The sequence below is a fragment of the Anser cygnoides genome, chromosome 3, assembly GCF_040182565.1.
Source record: "Anser cygnoides isolate HZ-2024a breed goose chromosome 3, Taihu_goose_T2T_genome, whole genome shotgun sequence".
NCBI classification, from domain to species: Eukaryota; Metazoa; Chordata; class Aves; order Anseriformes; family Anatidae; genus Anser; species Anser cygnoides.
In genome coordinates, this window is record NC_089875.1 from 38,596,247 (window position 1) to 38,624,193 (window position 27,947).

The 27,947-nt window shown below is 40.1% G+C and overlaps 1 protein-coding gene and 2 long non-coding RNA genes across 7 annotated transcripts; 1 reads left to right on the top strand and 2 right to left on the bottom strand.

The window, feature by feature from the left end:
• Positions 1-231: 231 nt before the first annotated feature.
• Positions 232-15,481, bottom strand: DESI2 (desumoylating isopeptidase 2). 2 transcript variants are annotated; one of them, XM_048079947.2, is made up of 5 exons: positions 15,109-15,481; positions 8,497-8,569; positions 6,578-6,671; positions 5,727-5,868; positions 232-3,818 (listed from the first exon to the last, which is right to left on the bottom strand). In XM_048079947.2, the coding sequence occupies exons 1-5, from the start codon at positions 15,145-15,147 to the stop codon at positions 3,585-3,587; spliced, it is 582 nt and encodes a 193-aa protein (XP_047935904.1). In that variant the 5' UTR covers positions 15,148-15,481; the 3' UTR covers positions 232-3,584. The 2 variants fall into 2 exon arrangements, with proteins under 2 accessions (XP_047935904.1, XP_066850023.1); XM_066993922.1 differs by lacking the exon at positions 15,109-15,481 and adding an exon at positions 14,193-14,333.
• Positions 14,629-21,790, top strand: LOC125184868 (uncharacterized). The gene is made up of 4 exons (XR_007169428.2): positions 14,629-14,741; positions 18,226-18,375; positions 18,446-18,502; positions 21,606-21,790. It is a non-coding gene; the product is annotated as an uncharacterized lncRNA (long non-coding RNA).
• LOC106049592 (uncharacterized) lies at positions 17,745-27,866 on the bottom strand. Of its 4 annotated transcripts, XR_010830249.1 has the most exons (6): positions 26,269-27,866; positions 24,850-24,936; positions 20,161-20,275; positions 18,341-18,454; positions 17,964-18,056; positions 17,745-17,877 (listed from the first exon to the last, which is right to left on the bottom strand). It is a non-coding gene; the product is annotated as an uncharacterized lncRNA (long non-coding RNA). The 4 variants fall into 4 exon arrangements; XR_001214502.3 differs by lacking the exons at positions 24,850-24,936; positions 26,269-27,866 and adding an exon at positions 22,110-22,266; XR_010830250.1 differs by lacking the exons at positions 24,850-24,936; positions 26,269-27,866 and adding an exon at positions 21,801-22,102 and having other exon boundaries at positions 17,964-18,047.
• Between the last annotated feature and the right edge of the window lie 81 nt (positions 27,867-27,947).

A 27,947-nucleotide genomic window follows, 5' to 3' on the forward strand; every position in this document is an offset into this window, starting at 1 on the left:
GACACACCAAACATGAAAAAAATTGAATTTAGTCTATTAAAAACTAATGGCTTTTAACAGTGCCTTAAACAAACCGAGCCACCCAAGTCAGAATATAGCCTATAGCTTAAGTAGCTATAGTACAACTACCCAGTGGTTTCATACCTCTCAAAACATCAAAACTACAAGTCAGCTTGCACAGCACTGATAAAACGAGCTACAGGTACCAGGAGAGTAAGAAACACAGCCAACTCTCTTTTTTATAAAAGTATTTTTAATAAACTGATGGATTTAAGATGCTAGACAACTTGTTGCCATGTACAGGTAACAAAAGTCAAAATTCTTTGAATTTTATACAAATACTATGTAGTATTGTAAACTTGAATACAAGTTTACCAAAAATGCATCAGTGAATATTCAGCTTGTAACCAACTTCCAACAGTGAAAATTATCATGTATCAATAGTGATCAGAATTGCATTGCAAATTTTAGAAGTAATGCAAGTATATTTTTACCAAGCCACTCTGAAGTTACTGGTGCACACTGACAGTACATTGGATTTTTTTGGCTTGCTGAACAGAAAATGGCATTTAAATAAAACAACCGAGTTAAAGAATACACTACGTATCAAAAGTACTATCTTACAGAAAACTAAACAACAACGAGAAAGTAAACAGAGCAGAACCCTGAAGTAGTGAATTATTTTTCTACCCGTTTTGATGGAAAAGACTCCACAGGTGTCCAGCTTTCTCACAGCATTTTGGAGTGTCCTAGTCCTAGCACAGTGTGGTTGTTAGTAGACTAAAGTAATCCCTGCTTGGCAGTAATGCTGGTGAAAGGTAACTTGTTCTATTGCTAACAAATCGGAGTAACCACTGGCAGGGTGACTTCTTGTAGGCATCCAGCAGAGGCTGAGTTCACAGCACATGGTTGAAGTTACAGTACCACTTGCTTCGATGCAATACCCAACAGCCTTCAGGGTTCACGTGTCAGTTTCCTCACAGGATTTACAAATGGATGGTATTTAAACAAAAAAAATGGAGCATAAGACAGTATTTTCACCTGTACAGCTACCAATAAAATGAACGTTTGTTACAAACTTTCCAGTCTGCTTTATAAAAAATATTCTTAGTTTTACTTCTAAATAAAAACTGTGCTGTGATCTGTCGCTTTCTTGCATTGTACATGCTGTAACTGTGTGGGTTAATGAAGGTGTAGAGATTTGTGACCTAGAGCTCTGGATATATTAGAAGCCTAAAAAGCTGGTTTTGGTACATAAAAGTTAGGTAGCAATGAAAATTCATTCTATTTATTTTTCCTAAAGCCTAGGAAGAGCTACAGTACATTGCTAGATCAGTGGCCTCAACCCTGAGCTGAAATAAAGGACCTGCCTTGACCAAGAGACTTAGTCACATTCCTACCACAGCTGCACAGGAGAGACAAAACTTATCTGTGGTCTGTCACCTTCGCTGTAAGTAGTGTGATCTTTCCTTCTCTAATGCTTGAGAGTTGACTGGAGACCACCATGTTCATTTTCACAACAGGGAAAAAAAGAACTCAAATTCAGAGATTCAAGTTTAAAGAAAAAACAATCAGGGAGAGTCAGTATATCCAACTTCTGGAGACCAAACAGATATCGTGATAGACTTGTCAGTCTTAAGCATTTCCCACTTGGTAGAAGAGATTATAAGAACACGTACCAAAGCACAGTTAGCAAGACTTCTACCATTATCCCACTCTTTCAAGAAAAAAGTAGCACTTGATTTTTGTCCCCCCCCGAACTGAACGTTAGCATTTCTTTCTGTCACTACAATGTACCACAGATCAGTGAAAGCTTCAACCGTCTTAAAAATGATGCAGCCCAAAGGCTAGCAGAAAGACTTCTCGCTCATTTCTAACATGAATTGGAGTTGGCCATCATATGAATTCTTACTAGCATATAACCTACTGCACCTTCCTGAAGGGTTCAACGGCACTGACTACACACAGCTAGGAGAGTACATAACATTAAGCATTCTTGCCTCATAAGAGGATTTTTTTCCCCCTTTTAAGGAACAGAAACTGTAGAGTCAGTATTTCACTTAATGGAAAAATTAAACCCAGCAACAAATCAAAACCAAAGCTCGTAAAAGTCATTTATACTTCTAGTAATGCACACTTCTTTGAGAGCTGATCAGTTTACAGATGTTTTTGTTAGTTTAAGGCAGCAAGTCTTACAAAATACACAAGCTCACCTCCCTCATGTTTGTGCTACTGTATCCTTATGTGCACAATAGAACCTCACTAATTTACACTAATAACTGGAAGAACCATTAATTCTCTTGGTAAGTGAACAAGAATAAGGCATTCCATTATATATTCTGATCACTAATTATAATTCAGCTCTAATTATAATCTACCAGCAAACATACTTCTGTGTTTTAGAAAATAGCATCTCTTACCTTCGGATATAATTATGTGTGCAGATTAGTGGGTTCTGCTGTGTAAACACGCAGGTGCATAAGCAATTTTCAGGTTTTTCTTCATTACATCTGACAAGAAAGTTAATGCCACAGACAGAAACTGCGGGAAAATAAATTAGGATTTCTCTATAATTTGTGCGAATCTGCACGACTGGGCAGTAATATATAAGTAAAAAAAAAAAGACACTAATGTTTACAAACTCAAATGAAGCAAAAGTCAGCAGCAGAAAGCAAGGCCATTCCCCAACCATAAATGGCTTGTATTACACTGTTCAAACTACATGAAGGAAAAAAAAAAGAATACAAGTACTAACTTTTATATACAAGTTTTAAATCAAGTAAAGCAAACAGCAAAAAAAAAAGTTGTTGATGCTTTCAACAGGTGATATTTACACGTCTAAATCCTGGCTGAAGTAGACTGTAAATACAGACGGAAGTTAGGATGCAAACTACATGGCTAAGTTAAAAAAAAAACATTAGGGATCAATGTGCAGTGTAATGAGATAGAAATTTCCCTTCATATGTGCAAAAATCCACAGTTTCATTAATGTAGAGGTCATACTTCTTCAGTAAGAGATCTTAGACAAAATCAGTCTCCCTACATCCTGGAATCTACCTGTTTACATCAGCCACTTTAAGTGTACAGTACCCTGTTCGCATATATAGTATTCAGCAGTTTGTACATTTCTCAGAAATTTAAACTTCACCTGCCTTAAATCTTGAAAACAAAGGGGAGAGTTCATCCAGGGCATAATACTACTGCCTTTGAATTATACCAACAGTTAATAAAACACGTATTCTCTCTTCTTCCATGGTGGCAGGAGTCCTTACAGGACTTGTAAACAGTAGTACACCATACTGTAAACAAATAATTTAAGTTCTGCTTTATACAAGATGTTAGGTTAACTCAGGTCTATCAAACAGGTGAAAATGAAAAGGGTGGCTTCACATAAAATCCTTCCCTTTCCTCCCAGCAATTCTTTTCACTACATAAATAATCCTGAGCTGAAACAGGGGCTGATGAGAGCCGTTTTTGCATATAAAAACAGTGTTCTAGAGTCAGCTCTCATGTTCTGTCAGGAAGTCAGTTGCTGGAGAGATTAAATTGAAGTATTTCAAACCATTGTAACTTTGGAGGAGGACTTATAATTTGGTGTGACGTCCAGTTCTAGACCCAGATGCTGAGCTTGCCAAGGAAGCTGATGCTGCTGCATCCTCGGCTTCCTCCAGCTCCTCGTGTAGCTCCTGGCTAACACTAGACTGGAGGGCTGCAGGAGTTAGCCATTCCTTCGGCAGGCAGCTCTGGAGAAACGGTATACAAGAGCTGAAGTAGGCGAGACGATTCACCCATCGTGGAATCTCTTTTCCACACAGAATCTAGGGCGAGAGGGGAAGGAAAAGATTAACTTGTCTTCTTGGTTCAGCAGTGACAAAGCTACATTACTGTAAAGAGAAAGCAAAGGCTGCAGCAGTCTTAGATTTATGCATCATAAACACCACTCAGGAAGCACTCAGCTGCACTAAGACAACTTGCTCCATCAGTAAAAGCACCAACCCAATTTGCAGAGACTCGTTTTCCACTCTAAGTTTGACATGTGGTCCTGCTTTTTTTCTGAGGGGTAGAACATGGGGGGTGTATTTTTATTTTGAGTCCTGAAAAGCCCAACCACCTTGATCTTTTTGAATAGTTTCTTTAAGAGGCACGGAAATGAGTTAAGGTTTATTTTGTATTCACAGACAATTCTTCAGAAACAGCAACTGAAGGAGAAAGCTCACTATTACAGACGTGCACCCTGAAATCAAGCAGTCAAAAAGACAGTGCTAATATTACAGCTACGTGGAGTAACACACACAACCGAGGACATTTACTATGATGGCCTCTGATGACTTTGGAAAAGAGATCACTATCTCACACCACACAGGCTGCTAAGATCACTAGAACAAGAGAAGCAATATAATACAAAGCTAGTTTCAACCCCTCAAAAATATATAAATTTGCATTAAATGTTTGTTTTTACTACACAGCAGTCATTAAATGTTTTCATTGTCACTATTCAGGGAGTGACCTATTTTATTTAACTGCCTCCATGTTCACTTCAAGCATTACTTATTCCAATGCAAATCTGGAGAAAATCACAGCTAACACGAATGTTACTCTGCTAAAACTGAATAGCATTTTATTTGTAATTATATCCCTGGTTTTTAGGCAGCTTGAACACTAAATAGGACATGAGATAAAACAGAAACGACATGATCATGCAGTTCAAGAGTATGGAAAATGCCTGGCCATATTGGGCAGATGTCACGTCAACTGCAGCTTCATCAGTGGGCCACCCTACTTATTTGTACCAGTGCTGCACACGAATCACCCACCTCAAAATTTTCCAGCACCAGTGGAAGATCAAACAGACTACATAAAGCAAAGGCTATACAGTAAGTGTGCCATTAACTGTTCCTTTTTTTTTCCCTCCTCTTTCTCCAGACTAGTTAAGTTTTATGGAAGTTAGCCATGGAAAACAAAGCCATCCCTTTTTCGGAAGGCCTCAATGACCATTAGAATAAATTCTGACAAGCACAGGTTAGCAACTACTAATGAAAACGCAAGTGCCATTCCCCTCTTTGTCCTGGCTTATTTGTTCCTCACCCTTCCTGTTGTGTTGGTACAAGCATGTGAGTGAGCAGGCACTCAATCCTATTGGCAAACTGGTAAGGTTAAAATAAAGCTGAGAGGGAAAAGCAAAGCCCAGTCAGTTCCACAACCAGATGCTTTTGCACGCCCACACAGGTATCTACATGACCAGGACACAGGTGCTGGCAGAGGGATAACTTGACAAAAGCCTCTCAAACAGCAGATTCATCTATGAAACTTCAATGCTTTTGTTATTCTTTAGTAGTACGTCGTAACTTTAGAAATTATTTTCAGTGTGAGGGCTCTGTGAGGGAACACTGGTAAAAACAGCATGTGGGTCTGTCTCCTGTAGTGATCTGTGAAGAGTCTGAAAAGGTCCTGCAATCCTGTTAATACCTGCTTTACTAGGTCTCTCAATTAGGAATGCCTCCCCCCCTTCTGGAACTCAAACTACATGTAACAACATTTAGCATTTTTGGCAGCATAATCTTGCATTCTGGACATAAGCCCAAAAATCTGAAGAAACGGTGACATTTACCCAAGGTAATAAAGATAAGACACTGGAAATTATGCCAAACAATCCAAAGGACAGGAAGGAGATGACGCTCTGTAGCCACCTGGGATGCACCTTTCTATAGACCCTTGTGTTTGTTTACCTCAGATAAAGCTGAAGAAAAGTGATTGCAGTTTTTGTGCATTAGGTGATAAGCATTTCCTTTGAATTCTTTTCCAAGCTCTTCTACTATTTTTTCTATGTCATCTTCCATAAAGTCAGTACTGCCTAGAACCACAGCCTCTCTAGAAAGAGAAACAGAGAGATTAGAAGATGATCAGGCTTCCATAAAATAAGTAGGTAACTGTTCTCAAAATGCTCAAAAATTACCCTACTGCAGGTGGGGAAATCTTTCTGCCCTCCTAGAATAACATACTTTTTTTTCGCTATTACATTTTACAGCACCACTTCCATCTTACATGAGGTTATTTTCTTGCTGACTGCCCACCTGTATTTCACTTAAGTTCTCTGCAGCTTAACTCACAGAAGTGCAGGCTGCCATTTTCCCCTCTTCTCCAAAGGATATTGTTTATCTGAGACAGCTGGGAATCGGTAAGAGTTTGTAATGCAAGGAAAGTCAAGACAACCACACTGAGAAACCAGAAAAAAAAGACATGGATACCTTGAAAAGCAACACCTTTACTTTTGTATAAAAATTTCACTACCTTGAAAAAGTTACCCCATTGTATATATGGTATGAATAATAAAAAGCTAGCTACAAGTCCACATAATTTATGCACAGTTAAGTAATTTAACGGTATGCTCAAAATAATGTTTTTTTTTTTTTGCTGTCATCACCTTTTCCCATTTTTCAAAGAAAAGAAAACACACTATTATCTCACAAAGTCAGAAATCCTTGGGTACCATTTAACACACCTATCCTTAAAAATACATTCAACAAGCTGTCTTTTTAACATACCTTCTCAAAAACAAGAAAATATATATTTTTCTTACTTAAATTTAAACGTTTCTCCTAGCTCGGAAGCATTTCCTGGTGAAATTTCAAATATTCCAGAAAAAGGGTATGGATGACCACCATAGGCAAATTCTGAAAAAGAAAGCTCAGATTAAAAAAATAACAACAACATAAGATGACAGTAAAGAACAACAGACCTCGTCAACTGGTATATCAATTGCAAGGATCTTCTAGTCGATGAGAACTTCACAAGGATCTAAACCTAGAAACCAAGGCAACAAACGCAAAGAGCTGGCAAATAATAGTTTTATTAACTTGGAAGTCAACTTAATTGAAAATTGACAAAAAGCTTCCTATATCAGCATACAGGCTTAATTAATAAGCGTATATAACTGGTAGGATTTTCAATTTAACTTTTAAATCTTCACTTATACAATGAAAACAATGTTTTTTACATGCGCTTACCTCCAAAGTCTACTTAAATATTCACAGATTAGGGATTCAAAGTACAGCATCCTCAAAGGTCTGATGGTATGCTACAGCAGTACGCATTGCCAACTAGTATTGGCCTAAAACGTTTCTGAGTTCCTTGATATGCAAGAGTTAGACTATCCTGTGTTCTTCTCTAAGAAGAAAGTAAACCAGTGCACAGATCTGAAGTCTGCACATAACATCTGCTGGCATAAGCCCTTACAGTTCATGAAGGTATCAGTGTGCTTTAACTTCCTTCTGCGTCTGTAAGATAACACACCACACCACACCCAGGGTATAATAAAAAGCTTTAAGCATGACTTCACACTTCCTTTCCTAAAAACTTGAAATACATCATCCAAGTCTAGCATTCAGCTTTGTGGATAACCTTTTTTTACAACAGGTAAATAAATAAAGTTTGAGGTACTGTGAAAAATGCAAGTCATTGTTCTAGCAGGGGCACAACCTAATATGAGAAAGCTGTTACAAGCTGTACAGGAAGGGAGACGTGGATTTGGCACAGCTCAAGGACTGGGTTTCACGCACAGCACTACTAGGAGTCAGGCCTTTCTGGTTTGGATTAGAAGAAATTCAAAAAAGTTTTTAACGGTAAGCCTTGTATTTCATCAGCTCTCCATTCCTCTGACAACGCTTGCAAACCCAGTTACAATGCTACTATTATAGTAGCTGCAACACCTACAGCTTAAGGTACTTTGCACAATGGGGTCTTTGGCTCAGCTCACCACCTCTGTTGCTTCTCCTCAACTCCAAACACATTCCAAAAAAAATAAAAAAGAACTCAAGTATATGTAAATATATATTTAATCAGACTACTTTTAGCAACACCATCACATCAGAGAGTGGTTTTACTGCTAGGCATGAACACCTCAGACCTGAGCTTGCACCCCTTCTGGTCAGGACTGGAATTGAAAGTGACCTACGTAAATCAGGAAGCTGCCTCCCAGAGTACAACCCACTGGGCAAAATCAGAACATATTGCTCTATTTATCAGCGGTGTGTCTTTTGTAAATAAACAGTATGCATGAGATACCTTTTAAATAAACTCTCCTTAAAACAAACAAATCTACTAATAAGGAATGGACCGCAACAGATCAGTCTCTATAGTTAAAAATTAACTCCTTGCACAAGTGCTGGCAGAATACTAAAAACCATGATCCATCATGCTTATGTGAAGCATACATTTGTTTTAACAATAGGCATTTCTAAACCCAAGACAAATATTGCTCTTTCTATTGGAAAAAAATGTACATTTTTTCATAGTTACATAGCTTTACATAAGAATACAAGATGACTACCGGATTATTGATAAGTGTTTTTTTTTTCCCCAGAGGCAAAAGAGATGAGAACTTGAAAACAACAGGTTTCAGGAGCCAGACTTCCCTCACTACCCAAAACCCATTTTTGTTTGAATAATACTGTTACTTAAGACAAACAGAAGAGTAAATGATGGTTTTCTTGTACATACCTCGGCCATACACCTCTATACCTGAATGGAATACTCCAATTCCAAGGGAAGAAGTATACTCATTCATCCAATACTGAAAAGAAAGAAGAACAAAAAGGCTCTAGTTAGTTTCCAATACAGATTTGTCTTCTCACAGCACATCGAAAGCATAAAAGCCAACCACAAAACAAAACTGCATGACCCATTTTTTTTTTTAAACAGGAACAGAACATGCTATTAAAATTCCCCAGCTATACACAGTCAATTAATTCCATTAGGTTTTACTCGATGTTTTAGTGCTGTCGCTGCCTGTCAACCAAGGAGACCACATTTGGGAGAAATCCAAATCAACTTTATTTGTCAACAATTTAAAACTTAAAAAAGTTTTCCACTAGTTGAATACATACTGGAATCAACTACAATAATTTGGCAGGAGCACTTTTTTTTTTTTGAAAGAACATCAAAATGTAGGACTAATATACACACACCAATTGTCACTTTGAGCAATGACCGTTTTTGCTTATGACCAGATGATAAGACGCTCAGAGATATTTAAGATGAAATTACCTTGTATTACGTCTTTGAATACTCAACTGGTAATCACCGTACAATAGCCTAAACTCTCAGACTCCTGATGTATCTGTCTCCATACATCAGGTGCAAGACCTTTGCATACATCCAGTATGTGTTCCTAGCATATCACTTCTATGATAAAAAACAGATTACAGCTGTATTTCAAAATTATCACTTCCTGGGTTCTTTTAATTCTAACACATACACCACACTCCCTCCAAAAAAGGAAAAGGAAAGAAAAAAATTCCTTGGCACTATTTTCTATTTAAAAAGCAGCAGCAGTGAGTGCCTATCAGGAGTTAACAATTATCCTCAACACCATAAAGGCATACAGAGTTTGAAAAAATAAAAACCTCAAGGTTACTGACTTTCCTTGGCTCTATCACCACCTTCAAAATATCAGTCTCCAAGGAGCAAAAAAATTTCAACCAATTGAAACAATTTCAAGAGGAACCTCAAACAAAGACTTCAAAGAAAAAAGTCTAAGCAGTGTTCTTAAAGCCGAAATTGACTAGCAAAAAAACCCTCTCAAAAATACATGAAAAACATTATTTTGTCAATTACTCCAGTAGTGGAAACTTTCCTCCCAGGTCACCCAGACCTGAAGCACACTGCGCAAGGCTCTGCAAATCAGACTTCAGAGAGTCAGCTGGCAGTCAGGATACAGACTGAGGCAGCATCCTCAGCAAGTTATTATTTGTTTCGTAAACAGGAAGGAGAAAAATCCATCTTATTTGCACAAACTGTTGACACAGTAAGTGCTTTCTGATGTGAAGTCACTATTAAAACATCACAACTGATGATACAAATGTAAAAGGTTACAGATGTCACACTGTTGATGTGTACTAACGGGTTGGTACGTTAATTCACAGACATTTTAGTCATCCTGGCATTTAACATGCAGTTGGAGAAAAAGCCATTTTTCCTCCAGTGAGGAATCACTTCTCACTAAGTTTTGGACTGAAAAGCTGTTCATGAAAATAAAAGGAAGTTAAATGGCAAAAAGAGCAAGTCAGGCCAAATGTTACAAGTTTTCAGGCATCAGAATTGGATGCATTTGGCTTTTACAATCATCCTTATCCATATTGTCAAACCTAGAGTAAGTGGTCTCCCAAATTCAGTTACCCGCAGTAGCCAAACAACAGCACCCCACTTTTTCCAGCCTAAACTTCACAACAGTGCTGCAGGCTCCAGACTTCAATGACTAAGGATTTTATGATCTTGTCTCCAGCCATGCCAGTTGTGGGAAATCTTGTCAACACGATTTAGCAGCAGGCAGGTCTTGCTCCTTATGTTTATCGAAAGCTAACAGGCATTGAGATCTGTGGATACAGTTTGCTTAAGAGTGAGCTTCACAGTCGGCTTTGTTAACAGATCACTGTGCTAGTGAGCGTGGTATGGATGACTACACGAAACCATCACCTTAATCTGTTTAAAGGCTTCCCAATTCTTTCCTTCCTCTCCCCAGAAGAAAAAGCAGAGTGCTCATCCATATGCATCTAACCAGACTTTTCAGATCAAGCTACCTCCAGAAATACACTGGGTTAGATTTGCTCTGTATAGAAAAACAGAACAGGGAGAACATAAGAACAAGGGACGCAAGGAGAAAGGTAAGACTGCCCAACTAACTTAATGAGTTTGTGAGCATAAAAAATAGGTTCTGTTCATTGAAGTGAAATTAAAATCCACAGGAAAATTCAAGAGATTCTCAAACATAAATCTGCTTCAGTTCTGAAGCCAGTTTTCCTCACTTTCCCAGCTCACCATTCCAAAACAGTTTTAGGCTTATCCTTACAAACAGAACTTTTGGAATATTCAACGTGTAATTTGTTAGCACAGGGGAAAAGGACACTTGCCTAGAGAGAGTACGTCCAAATCACCATAACCTCAAACGGAGCCAGAGAGGGTCCTTCGTACCGTAGCCCTCCACAGGCCACCCGCTTTGCCAGGAAATTCTGTGTCTGACCCCTGGCCTCCCAGTGACGCCTGCACCTCACACACACCAGACCCGTCACTGACACACAAGGCTACCGCAGCTCTCTGGCAGCAGAACACAAGTGACACGAGACATCCCGTAAGCGCTCCAGCAATAACACTAGTTTGCTACCAGGCAGGAAAAAACAATTATTCACTCCCCTCCCCTCTTACAGCCCTGTGAAATCCAACACAGGACAGGCAGACAACAGGAAAGCGGCTCACCGAGCTGCCTCAGCGATCCCTACGGAGGCAGAGCGGACGGGGAGCTGCCGCAGCAAGGCGTGCAGCAAGGTCAGCGCCATCCCAGCAAGCAGCCCTTATCAGCGGCAGCACTTCGGTACGCGGGGCTCACTAGGCTCCAAAAACTGAGCAGTGGTAGCAAATTTAACAAGTGTTAGCAGCTTGAAAGAAGTGCCTACAGCACTGCACTTAACACTTCCAGCAAGAACCGAGTAGGTTAACTGAAGAATTTCAATAAGGCAGAATTACTTTCCCCTAGGAACAGTAATTAGATCTAATTATTACTTAATCTGGATCAGTTATTGGAAGGTGGGTCACATCCTCTCATTGAGCAAAATGCCTTATCTCACTAAAGAAAGGAACACGGGAAAAATGCAGCTTCCAGTATGCTGAATTTGGCTGCAGCTGGCAAGATAACATACAACTTACAAAATAAAGACTGCCCATAAATGACATATATACAGCTCGCTGGTTCAGCAGTATGACAAACTCTGGAATCCCAAACTGATCCCAAAAGCTACATCCTTGCTTTCATTACACAAAACAGATTCCCTTCATCTAGTTTTGATCTGAATTTCACCACAGTAGAACGTGTAAGACCACAGTCCCACATCCTCAGTATTTTGCAGTCAGTCAGTCCTGTGAAACGGCGATTCGTGTTTAATATTTTTGTTGATACACACATTAGAGAACTATTTTTTCTATGTGCGCAATAAAGCCATGTCACTGAAATGAAAAACACATTAATCCCAGTGCTTCAAAAGTATCTTTGTTACACTCTTCAGAGCTTTCATTTATGTTAATACTTTAGATTGTTATAGCTTTACAAGTGAAAAAGAGGATGCTACTTTGGCCACAAAAAAGCTAGAATCCTAAAAAAAAAAAAGGCAGTTTTACTATATTAAATACTCCAGTTCTCAAAACATAATAGCTGTTTTCTTATGACCCTTTTTATGATAAAAAGTTTTCAAAGGCATGAACAAAAGCACATAAACATGCCCTTAAGTTTCTTTCCCTCCAGGAAGTTACCACTACAAGAAAGTAAGCTCTCGAGCACAGCACACACACCCCTCCTCAGCCTCTGGTTTTATCACAGGTTTTCTTCTTCTCAAATGCTAAGGAAAGCAGAGTGTACATGCTCTGAAGTGAACCAACTCAGTCCTGTACAGATCTCCAGCAGCAGTGAGGTCACCCATTAGTCTCCTGCATATGTAAGTGGCTTTTTCAGGAACTGAGCTACAGCTAGCACCCAGGTTAACACGAAGCTGTTCCTACAACTGCTGAAGCTACAGCAGTGTTGATTCTGTCAACAGGTGACTAATATTGTTCTCTCGCTCCAAAAAAAACAAACCAAAACAAAACAAAAAAAACACACTCACCAAAGCCCAACCTCCCCCAAAACACACCTCAAATGATGTGAAACGCCAGAAGTGAGAGCAGCAAACCTGTGAGTGCCTCAACACACAACTGGTAGCCTTTGATGAACAAACAGAACTTCAGAACAGCTGTAATAAAAGATTTGTCCCTTCTCCCCCTCACACTTAGCGCTCCAAATGATGCATTACCGTTGATTTCAGTAGGCTTTCTTCATGTGGTAACAAACGCTATGCAACATGAAAGTCAGGCTTTAGTTTAAGCTCCTGCTTCAAACCAGTTTAAAACGGACTGAGACATAGTTTGTGAAAGAGTTCGAGGCTGTGCACAGACAGTGGCTTTCAGACACAGTCAGAAACTCAGTTTTTCTTTCCAGTCAGAAGGAAATCTGTTTCTCTAGCTGTCATTATAAAACAACAAGCATAGCTGAAGTAGGATAAAGAAATATTTTGCTCAGGCGTCTCAGCTCAGTATGTATAATTTGTGGTGATGTACAGCTTCGACAAGTACCATAGCTGCAGACCAACGCACAAAAACCCACCCCTGTGTGACCAAACATCCACTAGTAAGCCCGCTTGTTGCTTGCTTCTTTTGGCCAGCGAGCGCTGACCAGAGGTGGTGGCTTTGCAGACTCCTCTACTCCTTGCTGCCGGCAGAGCCCTCCCAGTCACAACAGGACAGCTGTCAGAGCCCTCTGCATGAACCGAGGCTGGTTTTTATGAGCGTGACCTTCCTGTTGCTCCCCCTGCTCCTGTCAGACCTGCTAGGGGAAGTGAGTAAAACCCACCTCCAGACTTAGCCCTAGAAGATGCAGATTCCTGCAAAGATGTCCCAAAAACAAGTGACAAAGCATTGAAGCAGCACTGAAGCCACCCCCCCCCCCCCAAAAATGCTCTCACAGCAAGAACAGATTTTCTCAAACACCATCACATCACCTTCTAGGCAGGTGCTTACACGTGAGGCCATCTCTTCTGTTAGTTTTCATGGCTGCCTGTAAGCAGGGCCCAGGCAACCCCTGGCACTGCCACGCACGCCTCTGCGAGGACACTGGATCTTCCCCGTTCACAAGTCAGAGGTGTGTCAAGCCTCTGACTTTGAAGATAACATCTTGTGTACGAGTCTTGTACAGGGGAAGAAGCAGGGCTTTACTTTCAAGTATTCACAGTTAATATACATAAAAACAGCTCTTTTAACGCTAGAAGAGCTCCTCCTGTGCACGTTTGTAAATTGTAGCCCAAAGACGTCATGCATATCCATGTCATAAGCACCCATTCTCCTTAAGTCTCCCATTAATAAAGCACGCTGACTTTGTCATAAGGCCTCACATATGTGCACAACCAGGTGAGCAAAACCCCGCTTTTTGTCTCTCTGAGGAGTCACAGTGACTGGACTGCTCCCGTCTCCAGTCTCCCCCCCCCCCCCCATTCTCGGAGAGGAAGGAAAACCAAAGCAGGACCAACAGGTTATGTGTGCTGGGGACAGAAGTCAGGCACGGGAGGTGAAACAGGGATTCCTTTGGCAGGGACGTTATTTTCTTCCGCTCCAATACTTACCATAGAAACCAATGACGGGAATCAGACTAGCTGATATCATCTAGCATATAATTTTAGTTTCAAGTGAGACAGCTCCCTGTTAACTGCTAGGAAACACTCCAGCACTTGAGCCTGAGTATTCCCAAGCACAAAGATTCATTTTCTCTCTGCCAGCAATCAGACTCTACACTATACACCTTTGCCCTTCCAAAACACCAAAAGTTTACTTTAAAATGGTGGCAGTAGCAGAAGGAAAGCCTATCCAAAATAAACTAAGTAACGCAGACAATGTTGTTACTTGAAGCTAGTTGTTAAATTTTACTGTCCCTGTACCAGTTGACTCAAAACATGGGCAGACGAGAACTCGTGGCACTTGTTCTACTTTCCAGCGATTGAAAGGCATTAGCGGATAATATTTTCCTAACATTACTTATCCGCGTGGCCTGTGCTGTGCAGGTACTTACACCTCATTTGTTACCATGGCGTTTGAGCAGCTTCCAGCCGAACCCACGACAACACAACAGTTGCCGTCGGTGTCACGGAAAGATTACAGGGAAGGAGAGCTGGAAGGTGAGCTCATAGGACCGCAAACCCGGCTGAAGCAATGCCTTCATTTCTGCCAAGTTTCGCCCATACCAAAGCTGTTCGGGAATTACCGTCTATTAAAAACAAGACCCACCGACGGCGCGCCAAGCAACTTTTATCCCTGCAGAGCCAGCGGCCACCCCTAGGCACCGCGCTGCTGGCAGAGGGGCCCGGCGGGACACCCCCGCTGCTTTTAGGGCCGCGAAGGGCAGCGCTTCCCGCGGCACACACCAAACTTTCCGTGTGGAGCCCGGGGGCCAGACCACGGGCATCCACCGGGCCCCTTCCCTCCCTCCCGGGAGCCCCGGGGGGGGTCACCCCTACCGGAGGGGAGCCCCCCGGCGGCGCTCACCATGTCGTAGACGTTGAGGACGACCAGCTGGTTCGCCATCGCCCCGCCGGGCGGCTATCGCGGCGCGGGCACCCCCGGGGGCCGCTTCCTCCTCGTCCTGCCTGTTGCTGCGGGGCGGCGGGGGGCGGCGGGCACCATGGAGCCGCCGCCGCGGAGGGACGGGGACGGCGCCTCGCCCGCGGCCGCCGGCGGGGCCGGGAGCGAGCGGGCGGGCGGCGGGGGGGGAACGGGAACGGGGAGCGGGCCCCGCCCCGGCGGAGATAAGGGAGCGGGGCGCAGGGGAGGGAGGGAAGGAGGGGAGAAGGCGGCGGCGGAGCTGCGAGGAGCGAGCGGCGGCGGCCGCCGGGCAGCCCCCTCCGGTGGGCGCAAAATGGAGCCGCTGCGGCCCGCCCCCGCCTTCCGCCGGGGCTTGGGGACTACAGCTCCCGGCGTGTCCCGCGCACGGGCACCGCCTCCCCGCAGGTGTGCGCAGCGCCTCGCGAGCCGCCATCTTGTGGCGCTGGGGGCGAGGGGTGGAATTGCCAGTAAGAGGAAAGATGTTTTCTGTCCTACAGCGCCTAAGCTGAGGCGCAGATTCCGTTTACAACCATATAAACTACTACATAAAAGGTGCCCTTCACAATAGGATGTCCCCTTGAGAAGGAGGCGCTGCAGCAGGGAGGACATACCTCACCCCACTAGCATTCTGGCTCCTGGTACCCTTTCTGGCAGCAGATGTTTAGGTGTTTGCACCCTTTTTTCCCAGCTAAAAGTCCTCGTTGCTGGTCAGCTGCAGTGCCCCGGGGGGGGGGGGGGGGGGGGGGGGGGGGGGGCGGAATGGTGGGAAGAGCCCTTAAGCATGCAGAACAGCTCCATTCCCTCCAGTACTACAGAACAACTGAAGCAGACAGTCACGAAAGCATCATGGAACCATAGAATCAGTAAGGTTGGAAAAGACCCCCAAGACCATCATCTGGTCCAACCATTTCCCTACTACCACTGTCACCCACTAAACCATGTCTCTAAGCATGAGGTTCAACCTTTCCTTGAACACCCCCAGGGACAGTGACTCCACCACCTCCCTGGGCAACCTGTCCCAATACCTGACAACCCTTTTTGAGAAGAAATGTCTCCTAATTTCTAACCTAAACCTCCCCTGGGGTAACTTGAGGCCATTCCCTGTTCAGAGAGTGATCTTTGGTTAGAGGAAATGGTATTGTTGCAAAAACCAGTCAAAGGTTTGGCTGCTGATGGTCAAGTAATTCAAATGCCTAAGAGACTGGTGTATAAACCTCGGGTCCATCTGAGCTGCTGAGGGCTGCTGGCAGTAATCCCTTAGTTGGCCAGTGAAACTGTAAGCCTGTGGACAGGATGCCTGTAACTCCTTTGGGTCATGTTCTTCATCTGCTCCTTTGGCCGGCAGCTAGGAAACAAGCCGGCTGTTACGAAACCAAAGGGTTTTGTAGAAGGAAGCTGCTTCCATATCGGGGAATACTGTGGAAAATATGATTGTATCTTAAAAACAGCACGGGTCAAAAACCTCTGAAAAGGCAGGGACTTCATTTCCAACTAACAGTATGCGTTAACTGGAAAAGAGAAGTACAAAAGTCTGCAGTGACTTCTAGCGAATGATTTTCTTCACTCTCCTGCTTGTTCCTTGTCTACAAGATGCAATGTGAAGAAAGAGGAAAACATAACTTCTAGCCTGTAGTGATAAGAGAGAGATAAAATCCACATTTATATGAAGAAGGCTGAAAAAGTTCTAATGTGTCATTTATTTGACTTGGAAGCTGAACTTTGGTATTTAAATATTAGACTTATTACACAGAGTAGTACCACAATGCTATATCTCTGTCTTTCTCAGTGATACAGTGATATTTTCATGCCATTATCTGCAAAAGACAGGAAAAGCCTTATGAGCAAAAAGACTGGAGATTAGCTAGGTGTCAGACACAATGTTAACCATATGTGAATGCTGCAGAAAGTTATGCCTTAGACGGTATATTTCATACCAGGTTGTATTTATAGGTGTAGTTTGGAGAGTGAGCAAGTATGGTATGGGGCTACTTCAAGATACTATGATCAGTTTGGCAATTTGGATGTTCAGATATTATCAGAGGACAGCATATGATTTTCAAGATCTCACTCCAGATCTGCAACAAGTACCTTACCTCTCCAGTGATGAAGGGGTAGAAAACCATGATTTCCTGAGGCTTAGTATGGATACAAACAAGGACAATATTACGGACTCTGCAACAGTGGCAACTACAGGACTACTAACTAATTCAGGGATGTGCACCAGTGATGATGGTAAAAGACACTTTGACCTGTGACACTACAGTACGTGGCACTAAAGTACACAAAAAAAAACTCTTTCTACCATATAAATTTCTATCACATTTGGTACCAAAGTGGAGGTGCTACAGAAATGGCTAGCAGTTTAGAATTTACTGATGAGAAATCAGAAGATTGCAATAATAGAACAGTAAGTACCTGGTAAGTAAGGTCCCGAAAAAGCAGCTGACTATTCCAGGCCCTGCGTGCTGATGGCACAGAGGAGCTGAAACTGATGCTGCTACCTTGGCATGCACAGAATAAGTGACATCTTGGCTGAGTAACTGTGGTGACCAAAGTTCTTGAGCTCATGGGGTCTTCTTTGTTCCTTGAAGATGACTTTTGATCCTAAGTAGCTACAGTTTGGAAAGTCTTACGAGAAGGTGGTGGAGAGGAGTCAGGCCAAGCTCTTCTTTCCATGTCAGAATGCAGCACAGGCTGCTCAGGATAAGTCTCCTACAAGATATTACTTCTAGGACCCTTGTGTATGTACTTTAGGCATCTTAGGGTAGGGGGTAGTGGTCAGCCGTGGGCACTGTTACCTCAAAAGAAGTGTTAATGTGTGAAATCCAGGGTTTCTGCTTTGTAAAACTGAAAGCCAAGCTTCTTGAGCCCTGAATTGGAACCTGGAAAATCTCAGAGAAGAGCAAAAAACTAAATCATTGTCTGTCCATCTATGAAGTTTTATGACATTTAGTTTATACCATAACATTTTAAATTGCTTGTATGGGAGAAATGCATTTAAAAGAGCAGTCTGTGTTCTTGTCTTTATGGAAAATGCCATTGTCTGTTTTGTTTTCAAAGATACAGAAACAGTAGAGGAGCACCAGTTTTCAGCCGTAATGGAGAACTGAGAACACCAAGGCAGCTTAGATTCACAGAGGAATGCAGAGTGCCCCACACAGGTGTTGCTACAAACCTCCTGTGCGTCCCACGCATTGGACATCCTCACAGGTAAGGTGGAACACAGATGGGCAAATGCTGTGGGAGGAACTGGAGGGCTCTCATCTGTGCTCTCGCCCAGGGGACCAACCTGTTTTAAGGGAAGACTGACTTCAGTAGGAACAGATTTTCACTGCAGGTGAGATTTCTAAGTTGATTACTGTTTTTTTTTTCTGATTTCAGTCTTGGTACAAAATGTACAGAAATAGATGGGATATGAGTCATGCAAAATGAATCAGTAACAATGTTTAAAAATGTGCATGTATTCAAGCCAGATTTCTACAACTCTTATAATCTTTATGAAAAATTTCATAAACTGTGAACATCAAATGTGATTGTAAGAATTTCACCATTTATTTACTATGGAGTTTAATTAAACTTATTTTAGGAAAAACAGAAAAATTGCCATTAACAGCATAAGCTTTGCAAGGTATCTTAACTTGATGATAAGAAAATTCTGGCTAGAAGTGCAAAAATGTCTTCAGCTGGAATTAAAAAGTAGATGCAAGTAAGACTTAACTGTTATAACAAATATTATAACCCTTGCATTTATATACTGAAGGAGTAAATAAGCTTGAGAGGATATATAATCAAAATGCATGCTATTAAGATAGAGTTAACATTTGTTAAATATCAGTAAAACATGCAGTATCAAAAAAAAATGCCTTCAAGGACATATAATATTCCCTCTGTGGACTGTGCTACTCATTTTTGGAACTGAATTGGCTGCAAACCTTCTACAGAGTGGAAATTTTGCACAAGTATTTCTATCAGACTTTACATTGAAAAATAATGCTAATATTTCAGGTAAGCTAGTGAAAGCCATAAAGAGGCGAAGCTAACTCAAGCATGAGGCTCACACCTGTAGCTTAACTTAGCTCAGCTTGGAAGATGTCTGTTGAAAAACTACTAGCTACCACTGACCTTTAACATGCAAGTTAAAGTTACATTGACTAGCATGCCCTTTATATATGAAACTAAATACATGAAATAATACTATAGAGATATAAAAAGTGCTTACAGAATCATCCTTTAATAAACAAGATTCATTTGATTAAGGTTCAAGAATAAAGCCTGTTTTAAGTAAAAAGTACTGGGGTATTTAGAAGTTCATTTTGTTTAAAAACCTTACCAATACCAGGTATCTTTTGTACAGAACACAGAAAACAAATTTAATATATTAAATAATAGTCATATTTAGAAACATTTACTAGCTGATGCATTTCCATTATTAATGTACGGACTGCAAAGAATGCTTTTAAATCTCAAAAACTGAAATAAGAAAAGCTGTTAGGTTATTTTCATAATTGAGAGCAAAGGCAGAGAATCTTATGAAACTGTCCAGTTCCCAACATCACCCGTCCTTGCATATTTTAATGAAAAATTTAAGCTCTTGTTAAACAGATTAGAATTAGTATTAAAATTATTTAAACCCTTCTGTAGTTATAAGTAACACTTGAACTATCTTGTAAAATTTTAGTACATTTGCAGTTATGATTAATTTTTCGGCAGTAGAGTCAACATTTGTGAGCATTTGGGTATGTAAATACAGATTTTTACACGTGCCGTGCTTTGGAAAAAGCACATTCTACAAGAGTTAGCCCAGCAGTATCAGCAGGGCTTTAAACATAGTTAATATGTCTCTGCAAAAATCAGGATAAAAAGGAACACTTACAGCTTTGAGAGAGGCTAGAGAAGACTTGAAAAGAGTCTTCCCTTTACTGTAGGTTTAGTATAAGCAAGGAATTTTGTAGAAACTGCAGTGCATTAACCAGTCCTCACTGTTTTCAAACTGACCTCTCTGCTGGGGCTTCAAGCATGTACACTTGAAAGAGGAGGAGAAGAGAAGCCAAAACTCTCTTTTTTCAGGTTGTGAAGAAGGGTCCTGGCACAGGAATCTCGTTGGTTTCAACTGTAAGGGTAGCCAGTAGAATTACTTAATAAGGAAACGTGAACATTGTTTGTTTTATTGAGCTGTCAGAATTTTCAGGTTTATTGTATATTCCCCAAAATATATGGAATGTGGGGTAGTACACTAAATATTACACAGATCAACTTATTTTTTTTTTAGAATTCGGAGCGGATGAAAATGTTAACATACAAAATTGTTAATTTAATGTAAAAGGAAGGCAAAAATTCTTCAATAGAAACTATACTCTCATAAGTTCTTGTAAAACATAACATGATAGGACATTTTCAAAGATTTTCAGATTACCTGTGTTTACAAGCAGTGTGGTTCTTTTTTTGTAGCTGCCTCATTGTTTTGAGACTATGTAGTAAGTATTTATGCTGTGAACTAATCTGAAAAATGGAGAAGTCAAGGATTCTGAGAATGATATCAGAATCATTTCTAAGTTAGAGCTAGGGAACAGTGAAAATATTGTTAACACCAAAGCAAAAGGAAATCCCGGGGAAGAAATATTTTAAAAATACAAATGGTCAGCATTTTATCTTTTTTTTGCCCCATATCATTACACTTTTTCACATTAAAGAAGACAATAACCTGTAGTTTGGGTCTAATATCCTCACTCTGAACAGATAAATGGCATTAGGACTAGAAGCCCAAACAATGTAATTCTTAGAAGTGCTATTTAAAATTTGATTCTGCTCATACATCCTTCATTTGTTCTGTTCTCATGAAACTCAACACAAGATCTGTAATTCTGAACAGAAACAAAAAGAGTTGCTTCTGAGGTAGTTCTGAAAAACAATCAGACAGTTTTTGTTGTTGTTTTTGTTTTCTTTAATATGCAGGTAGTGGCTAAAAATGATAAATAGATCCTGCTATGTAAATGTTCAATTGAGCACAAATTAAATGTCCAATGAACGTAAATTATGTAATTCAGTCCCTTCACAGCCCTATTAAGAAACTACCAGTAATTTACCAAATACAAATATCAGTCCTTAAAAAACATGTATCTCTCCTTAAGATGACCTCTTAGAGAACTTGCTGATCTTATAGTTGGAAGTCAGTCTGCATTCAGTTTATCATACTCAGTCTCTGTTATACAGATCTCAAGGCTACTACTGGACAGAAAAGGCAGAATATAAAATAGATAGGGAACTTTAAAGTGCCTCAGAATTTACTTCTGATGCTTCAGAAAATATTTTCCTTAATCTGAAAGAGTTATGAAGATGCTTCATAATTATGGCTGAAGTCCAGACAAGAACATCTTGGGCAGACAGGACAAAGTATTAGCTCTGTGGATTTTATGTAACATATTCTATTATTTCCTATCCAGCTTGGCTACTTGAAGGTTAAAAAAAACAAACAAAAAAACCACCACGAACAAGAAATTAAAACAACAACAACAAACAGATTTTGTGGTTCATACATTCTCTTTGCATTCTTTCAAACGCTTATGACTTCCTGACATGGCTTCCAATGGGAATCTAATCAATCAAGCAGCAAAAAAAAATAATAAAAAATTACTTACTCAAAGTTTCTTCTCAAGATATATTGTTGTCTGTATATACATGTCTACATTAATACCATCCATATGCATACATAAACTCTATTTGTTAGAAAATTATCCTGTTAATATAGACCAGGTACACTAACATATAAGATATGAGGGGGTGCTTCTAGAGAAGAAGAATGAATTTTATAGGAAAAAAGATGCATACAAAGATTTCACTGAGTTAAATGTCAAAAACCGTCTTGGATAAGAGTTTTATGTATGTTCTAAAAGTCACATTATCTTTATACAAAAGAAAGGTTAGCCATGAGGAACTGACTCTCTCACCTAAATTAATAGGGCAAGGTAATGACTATTGAAGAGGTTATCTTAGAGGACAAGTTTAGAAGAAGCTTGTAGTCCCATAGTCAAAGGATTTTCTTTTCAACAGATGTAGAAATTTAATTAAGATTCCATTAAAAGAACAGCTTGATATAAAACTGGGTGGGGGGAGCGTATTTTATAGGCAATCGATGTGCTTAAGGTCCTCATTATCATTAAGGCTCTGTCCCAGCTGTTCCTTCCTCTGCCACTAAGGAGGCGGCTAATGAGGCTGTGTGAAGACAGGCTCGTGTCCTGCAGGAACAGGTGCTTGTAGTGGCCTTAACCAGAAGGCTGTTGTACATCAAGGAGTTAATGACCCACGTAACAGCTGACTTGAACAGGCACATGCGTGTGCTGTGCTGTACATATCGCTTGAATGTTGGATGAACCTACTAATTGCAGAGGAGAAGGCTATACGTGGCTCTTTCTTGGCACCTGGCCTGGCACGTCTCGTCTTATCTTGACGTGAAGCAGCATGTTCACATATCTTTTCACTTGAGAATAGAAATGATAAATAGAGTTGGTTACTTCCAAGAAAATCCTATAATAGCTCTAAAGACTCCAGTGCTGGCAAATCTCACCACGGGTGGTATCTGTGTAGCAGGCTGTGCCCTGACTAAAGGTCCAGCTAATGCTGTACGACTTGGGGTTCCCAGCATCTGAAGGGATGTAAGGTATCTATGATACCCCTTTTACCTTTTCATATCGCCAATAAATGTTGGTTTAATCAATACCTAAAATAGTCCAAGTGCCTTTCTTAATGGGATCCATAACTGACACTTGCTAGCAGTGCAATACAGTACTTGTTTTCTACGTTTTGTAATGTAACTCTAAAGTACAGTGGGTTTTGCCAGATCAGATGAGTGGAATCCCAAAGGCCAGGATTAACTGGAAACGATGGCTTTGAAATCAAAGTCTGATGAAAGATGTCAAATGAAGATTAAGATGCTTCCAAAAAGAGCTTCAAATGACTGTCCTGTGAAGTCACTTTTTTATTAATAACATATAGTCATTCTGTGCCTATTGGGAGATAAAAAATGGCCAATACTGAAGGAAGGTTCTTTTATTTTTTAAGAGGTATCAGAAGGTTGTGAGGCTAGAGAAGTTAGAAGAGAAAGTTTCCACTGTTCAGGCTCTACATACATCGGCTGTCGTAATGTTGAACTTCTGGCTGTACTGTCAAATGTAAAGGACCCTTTGTCTGTATCATAACAACTATCTGGATGGTCAGAAGTACGTGTCTGTGCTAGCCAATAGATCAGCCACTGAGGATTTTCAAGTTGCGCGTGCTGCTGCTGATGGAAGTTTTTGGTATTTAGGTAGGCTTTCTACTCTGTGCTCTCCTTTGATGGTGACTTGGTATGTTAGGGGGAGGACTCTGTATAGGAATTACTGTCACTTGAATGAAAGGGTTCAGATGTTTTTTCCCCTCCTTCCAAAAGCCAGAGCCTCTGGCAATTCCAAAAATGATTTGGTTGTTGGTCTCAGTCAAAGGCAACCATCTCCTGTCAGTCATTTAGGCAGGACTTGACAAAGTGGCGAAAAACAGTGGATAGTGTGTTTGGTTATGACTGTGGGTCTCCTAGCTTGGGAACTTGCTGCACATGTCAGCATGAGCAAAGCACCTTGGGGAAGCTGCGTCCTGTCTTTTCGGTACCTGGGTTTAAACACCAAACAGGCAGAACGTTTAGCTGTGATATTTTCTAGCTAGTATTACATATAGCTACATTATAATAGCTAGAATTGAGTGTCCTTTTCTAATCAAAACAGTTTTAGTATACTCTGATAGTAGAAGTATTGTAAACAGATAGATTTAGCTGTAACGATGAAATAGATTTCAAAAGATTTACCCTAAATGTAGCTATAGCTGCGCTTCTACTGTCAAGACCACAGATGGACTACTAAAAAAGCTTACTGATTTGTAATTACATTATTGCCCCTTTGAGCAGAAGCCCAAGTTTGGGGTCCTGTGAAAGAAATTTTTTTAGATGGGAAATAAACACTATGAAGTTGACCTAACTGCCAAGGAAACTACTGATAAATAGGATATTCAAATGGAGTCCTTTCCGAACTGGCATCAGAAAACAAAATCCATCTCTGGCTTTGCTGCGGAGAAGATGTCAAACAAATATGTTTCTCTGAACAACATACAGAACGCAGGATTTTGCAGAAATTTCAAGCCAGATACTCCAGCCCTGTGTGCAAGAAATAACTCATTCTTTGCCTTTAATTTTTAGGAAAGTTGTACAGAGTTTTTGCTGCTTATTCCACTTCCATTGGCTTGAACCCACTCTCCTAACAGCTTCTTGTTGTGTGCTTGCATCTGAGGATTTTTTTTTAGTTCTCTATAATCCTCTTCTGGCTTCCTGTCCAGCACTCTTCCTTGTGTTCTACTATTTATATTACAAAAGGGTTTCAATTATTCTACTGCTGCCCACAAAGAATGCTTTGCTGAGCACTAAGTGATACCTTTGCTTTTGTCACAATATGATAACAATGCTAATAACATATTTTTGGTATAAAACTATCCTTTCTGAGTACGATTAAATCAAGGCTGTATTGTCATATGAGCTTTATTCCACCTTGTCAGTGCTTGTCCATAGCCCCTCCTCCAAGGATATTAGCAATGCAAGAACACGAAGCAAGATGACAATACATTTTATTCACAGCATTACAAGCTATTTCTAAACATATGTTTTCGTACCTGCAGTCCCCATACTTCATCCAATGTAAAGTTTTTACTTTCATTAAGCATCATGGGCCAAGATGGTGCTTTATACAGACAACCTTCCTGTTAAAAATAGAAATTGAACAGATTAAAAATGTAAAATTGAAATGTGTATCATTTGCAAATATGGTACACAAGAAGGCGGCATCATGTTTCAGTATGTTTGATTTACTTCTCTTTAGGAGATAATTGTCTTTGTCAGGGTTGCAAATGAGTAAGTATCAACCATCATGTCCAAACCTCCAGCATTGCTCCAACCATTTCTTTCATAAACTGGGCTGTCAGAGGGGGCCATCAAAGTTCCCTTACCACTATATGTAGATGAGGAGTTGGCTTAAATATCCTTTGCCATTCTCCTGAAAAAGGAAGTAATGTACTCATTTTAGTTGTAAAGAGATTGGGCAGAATTTATTTTGACAAGACCATGTGGATTAGTGGGTATTATTTTTTTTTTCCTCTTTAGAGAGAAGGAAGTCTAAAATTTCAAAGAGATTTTTAAGTTTCATTTCCCAAACCACATTCTCATGGGCAGGTTTTTCTTCTGTTTAGTGTATCATTTTGATACTTCCCACATGCTTATTTTTGAATAATGTATGATGTTCAATCCACTACATTAAATGCTAAAATACTAAGCTGTTAATACATCCATTCAACCTAAAGAGGTCTCAATATATGTAACAACAGTCATATTTTGCATGTAGACCATTATGCCTGAAGCATTTAAATTACATCCTCGGTGGTTGACTTACTTTTTTGATGGATGAAGTATACCCTTAGTCAGTTCTGCCTTTTATCTCCCATAATATAAAATTTGCTTCAGCATTTCTAACAAAAATCGCCATTGTATCTGTAGAACAAGGAATGTGGTATCTCAGTAGAAAAGGATAAGCACACAAACAGCCTTTGTATTCGTAACTGTGCATGGAGCAGGGAGCATGTAGAGCTGCTGCTGCTGCAGAGGATCAGACAGGTAGGCAGCATGCTGACAAGATGCCTTACTCTAAGACATCCTAGGGCATCTTGGAATTACAATACCGATGTGGTGCAACAGTACCCACTGGGACTAAAGCGTCTTGTACTATGTACAAAAAGGAACATAAAGATTTGATAATATTACTCTTGCCATTGGACCTGGATAGTTTCTGCAGCTTCACACCCATACGCAACATTGGTGGAAGAAGTCTTCCTCGTGCCTCACAACTTATCAGCAGTTTACTTACAAAGAAATAACAGGTTGGATATGCTCTTGATTATGAAGTTCCATTAGGCAACCATATTCATTCCAGTCATAACGGGCTATCTGAAAATGGGGAAGTTGTACTTGTACGTTGAATATTGCACCACACTTCTCTTTTTTATAAGCAGCCCAACTAGAATGAAATCTGTAACTCTCACCTGGTCCTCAACTGTTGGATGCCACAGAAATTTCCTAATGAAAGGAAAAAAAAATCAACAATCATTTTGTTAAACCTCTTGTTTTTTCTTGATACAATATAGTGTCAATTGTTTACATAGAAAGAATTCAACCTGCCAATCTTTATGACTTAAAAGCAGCAAGTCTTTCTACTATACAGTTTAAGCTTCCTTATGTTTTAAAAAGTTTACTCAAAGATGACCATAGGTTCTAAAGATTTGTAGCCAACAACTGATACCAGCATTACCCAGAACACATAACTAAAAATTTAGATAACAGAAAAATTGCAGCCCCCAGTTTCTTTACTTTGTTTCTTTAACTTTTTCTTTTAACAGCGCATTGGGTAAAATTTTCATCTATAGCAGCCTGTTGGGATCAAGTACAAATAATGCTTTTGCAGCTATTTCAGACAGTAATCTGAGTAAAGAAAAAAATATTTCAATAGTTTTCTGCATTGATTCCATCAGGCCACTGTCCTGGTAGAGAATAAGTAGAGAAATTACATCTTTCTACACAGACTACACCTGAGGCCCTAAACAAAAAAGAAAAGATGGTATTCATAAATTAGCTTCATTTAATATGTATGCACTGCACAAACATGTAAATTATTTTTCATTTTTATATGCTATAAGAATTAGCATTTTTGTACAATTTTTCATCTATTATTTAAGCATTCTGAACTCTATTCACAAAAAAACCCTTTCCAATAATTTCAGTGTGTTACCAAATTATTTTATTAAGAATTAAATCTCACATCCGTTTCACTCTCCATATCAGCAATAAAAAGTACAATAGCTCCATCCATATTAGCAAAGCTAAAATCGATGTTAATGGATTGTTTTCAAACCTCATATTAGGAACTCTGGAAAGCTGTTAAATATACACCTATATACATCATCCTGCATATGTCTAAATATTGGTCTCCAGAAACTGTGCTTCAATTACGAGTAACAAGCAAACATGGCTCCAGTTTGTTGTTACATAAACCGTCAGAACATAGTTCCCGAAGCTTCCACTCCTAGACTATTTAACAAACTACCTTTTTTTTTTTTTTTCCAGGTTGGTAGAAAACTTACTTTTTCTTCAATTATTCTTTGTGATAAGATTTTTTTAAGGCTATGCAGTTTTAAAGAAAATACAAAAAAGCTGGCTTGTTGGGATGAACTTTAGACTAGCTTTAATTTAATTCTAAAGGTAAAAGAGATCTACTGGATATGCTTTTACTTTCCTAAGCTTTTTGATACGTGAGAAATCCCTGTACAAGAATGAAGTTTGAGCTGATAGTACTGTACTGATAGTACTGTACTTCTCATCACAAATATAAACAGTTCAGAGGGTTATTGGAAAATCACACTTTTTTTTTTTTTTTTAAATTTGCAGACAACTCATACTTTGAAATGCAGAAAGGTCAAGTTTGGAGGGGAGACTGATCACTGTTAGGAGAGATGTGGGCTTACTATTGAACCCTTTAGCACGTTCAGTGCAGCCTGGAATTAGGCAGATGGAAATAAGCAGAATTACAGAGATCTTATCCAGTTTCACTCTTTGTAAACTTGGGCGTGTATTGAGGTAAGATGATAGGCATAAGACAACGTACTGTGGCACTCAATCTGAAATCTGTTGGTCAGAGACTGTTGACTCAGGCAGCCCTTAAATGCAG

Excerpts from the sequence above, each read along its gene's own strand:
- DESI2 (XM_048079947.2), bottom strand. The coding sequence starts at position 15,147 with ATGGCGAACCAGCTGGTCGTCCTCAACGTCTACGACATG. Across the intron at positions 8,570-15,108 it reads TCCTCAACGTCTACGACATG|TATTGGATGAATGAGTATAC; the intron begins GTGAGCGCCGCC and ends CTTTCTTTTCAG. Across the intron at positions 6,672-8,496 it reads TATAGAGGTGTATGGCCGAG|AATTTGCCTATGGTGGTCAT; the intron begins GTATGTACAAGA and ends TTTCTTTTTCAG.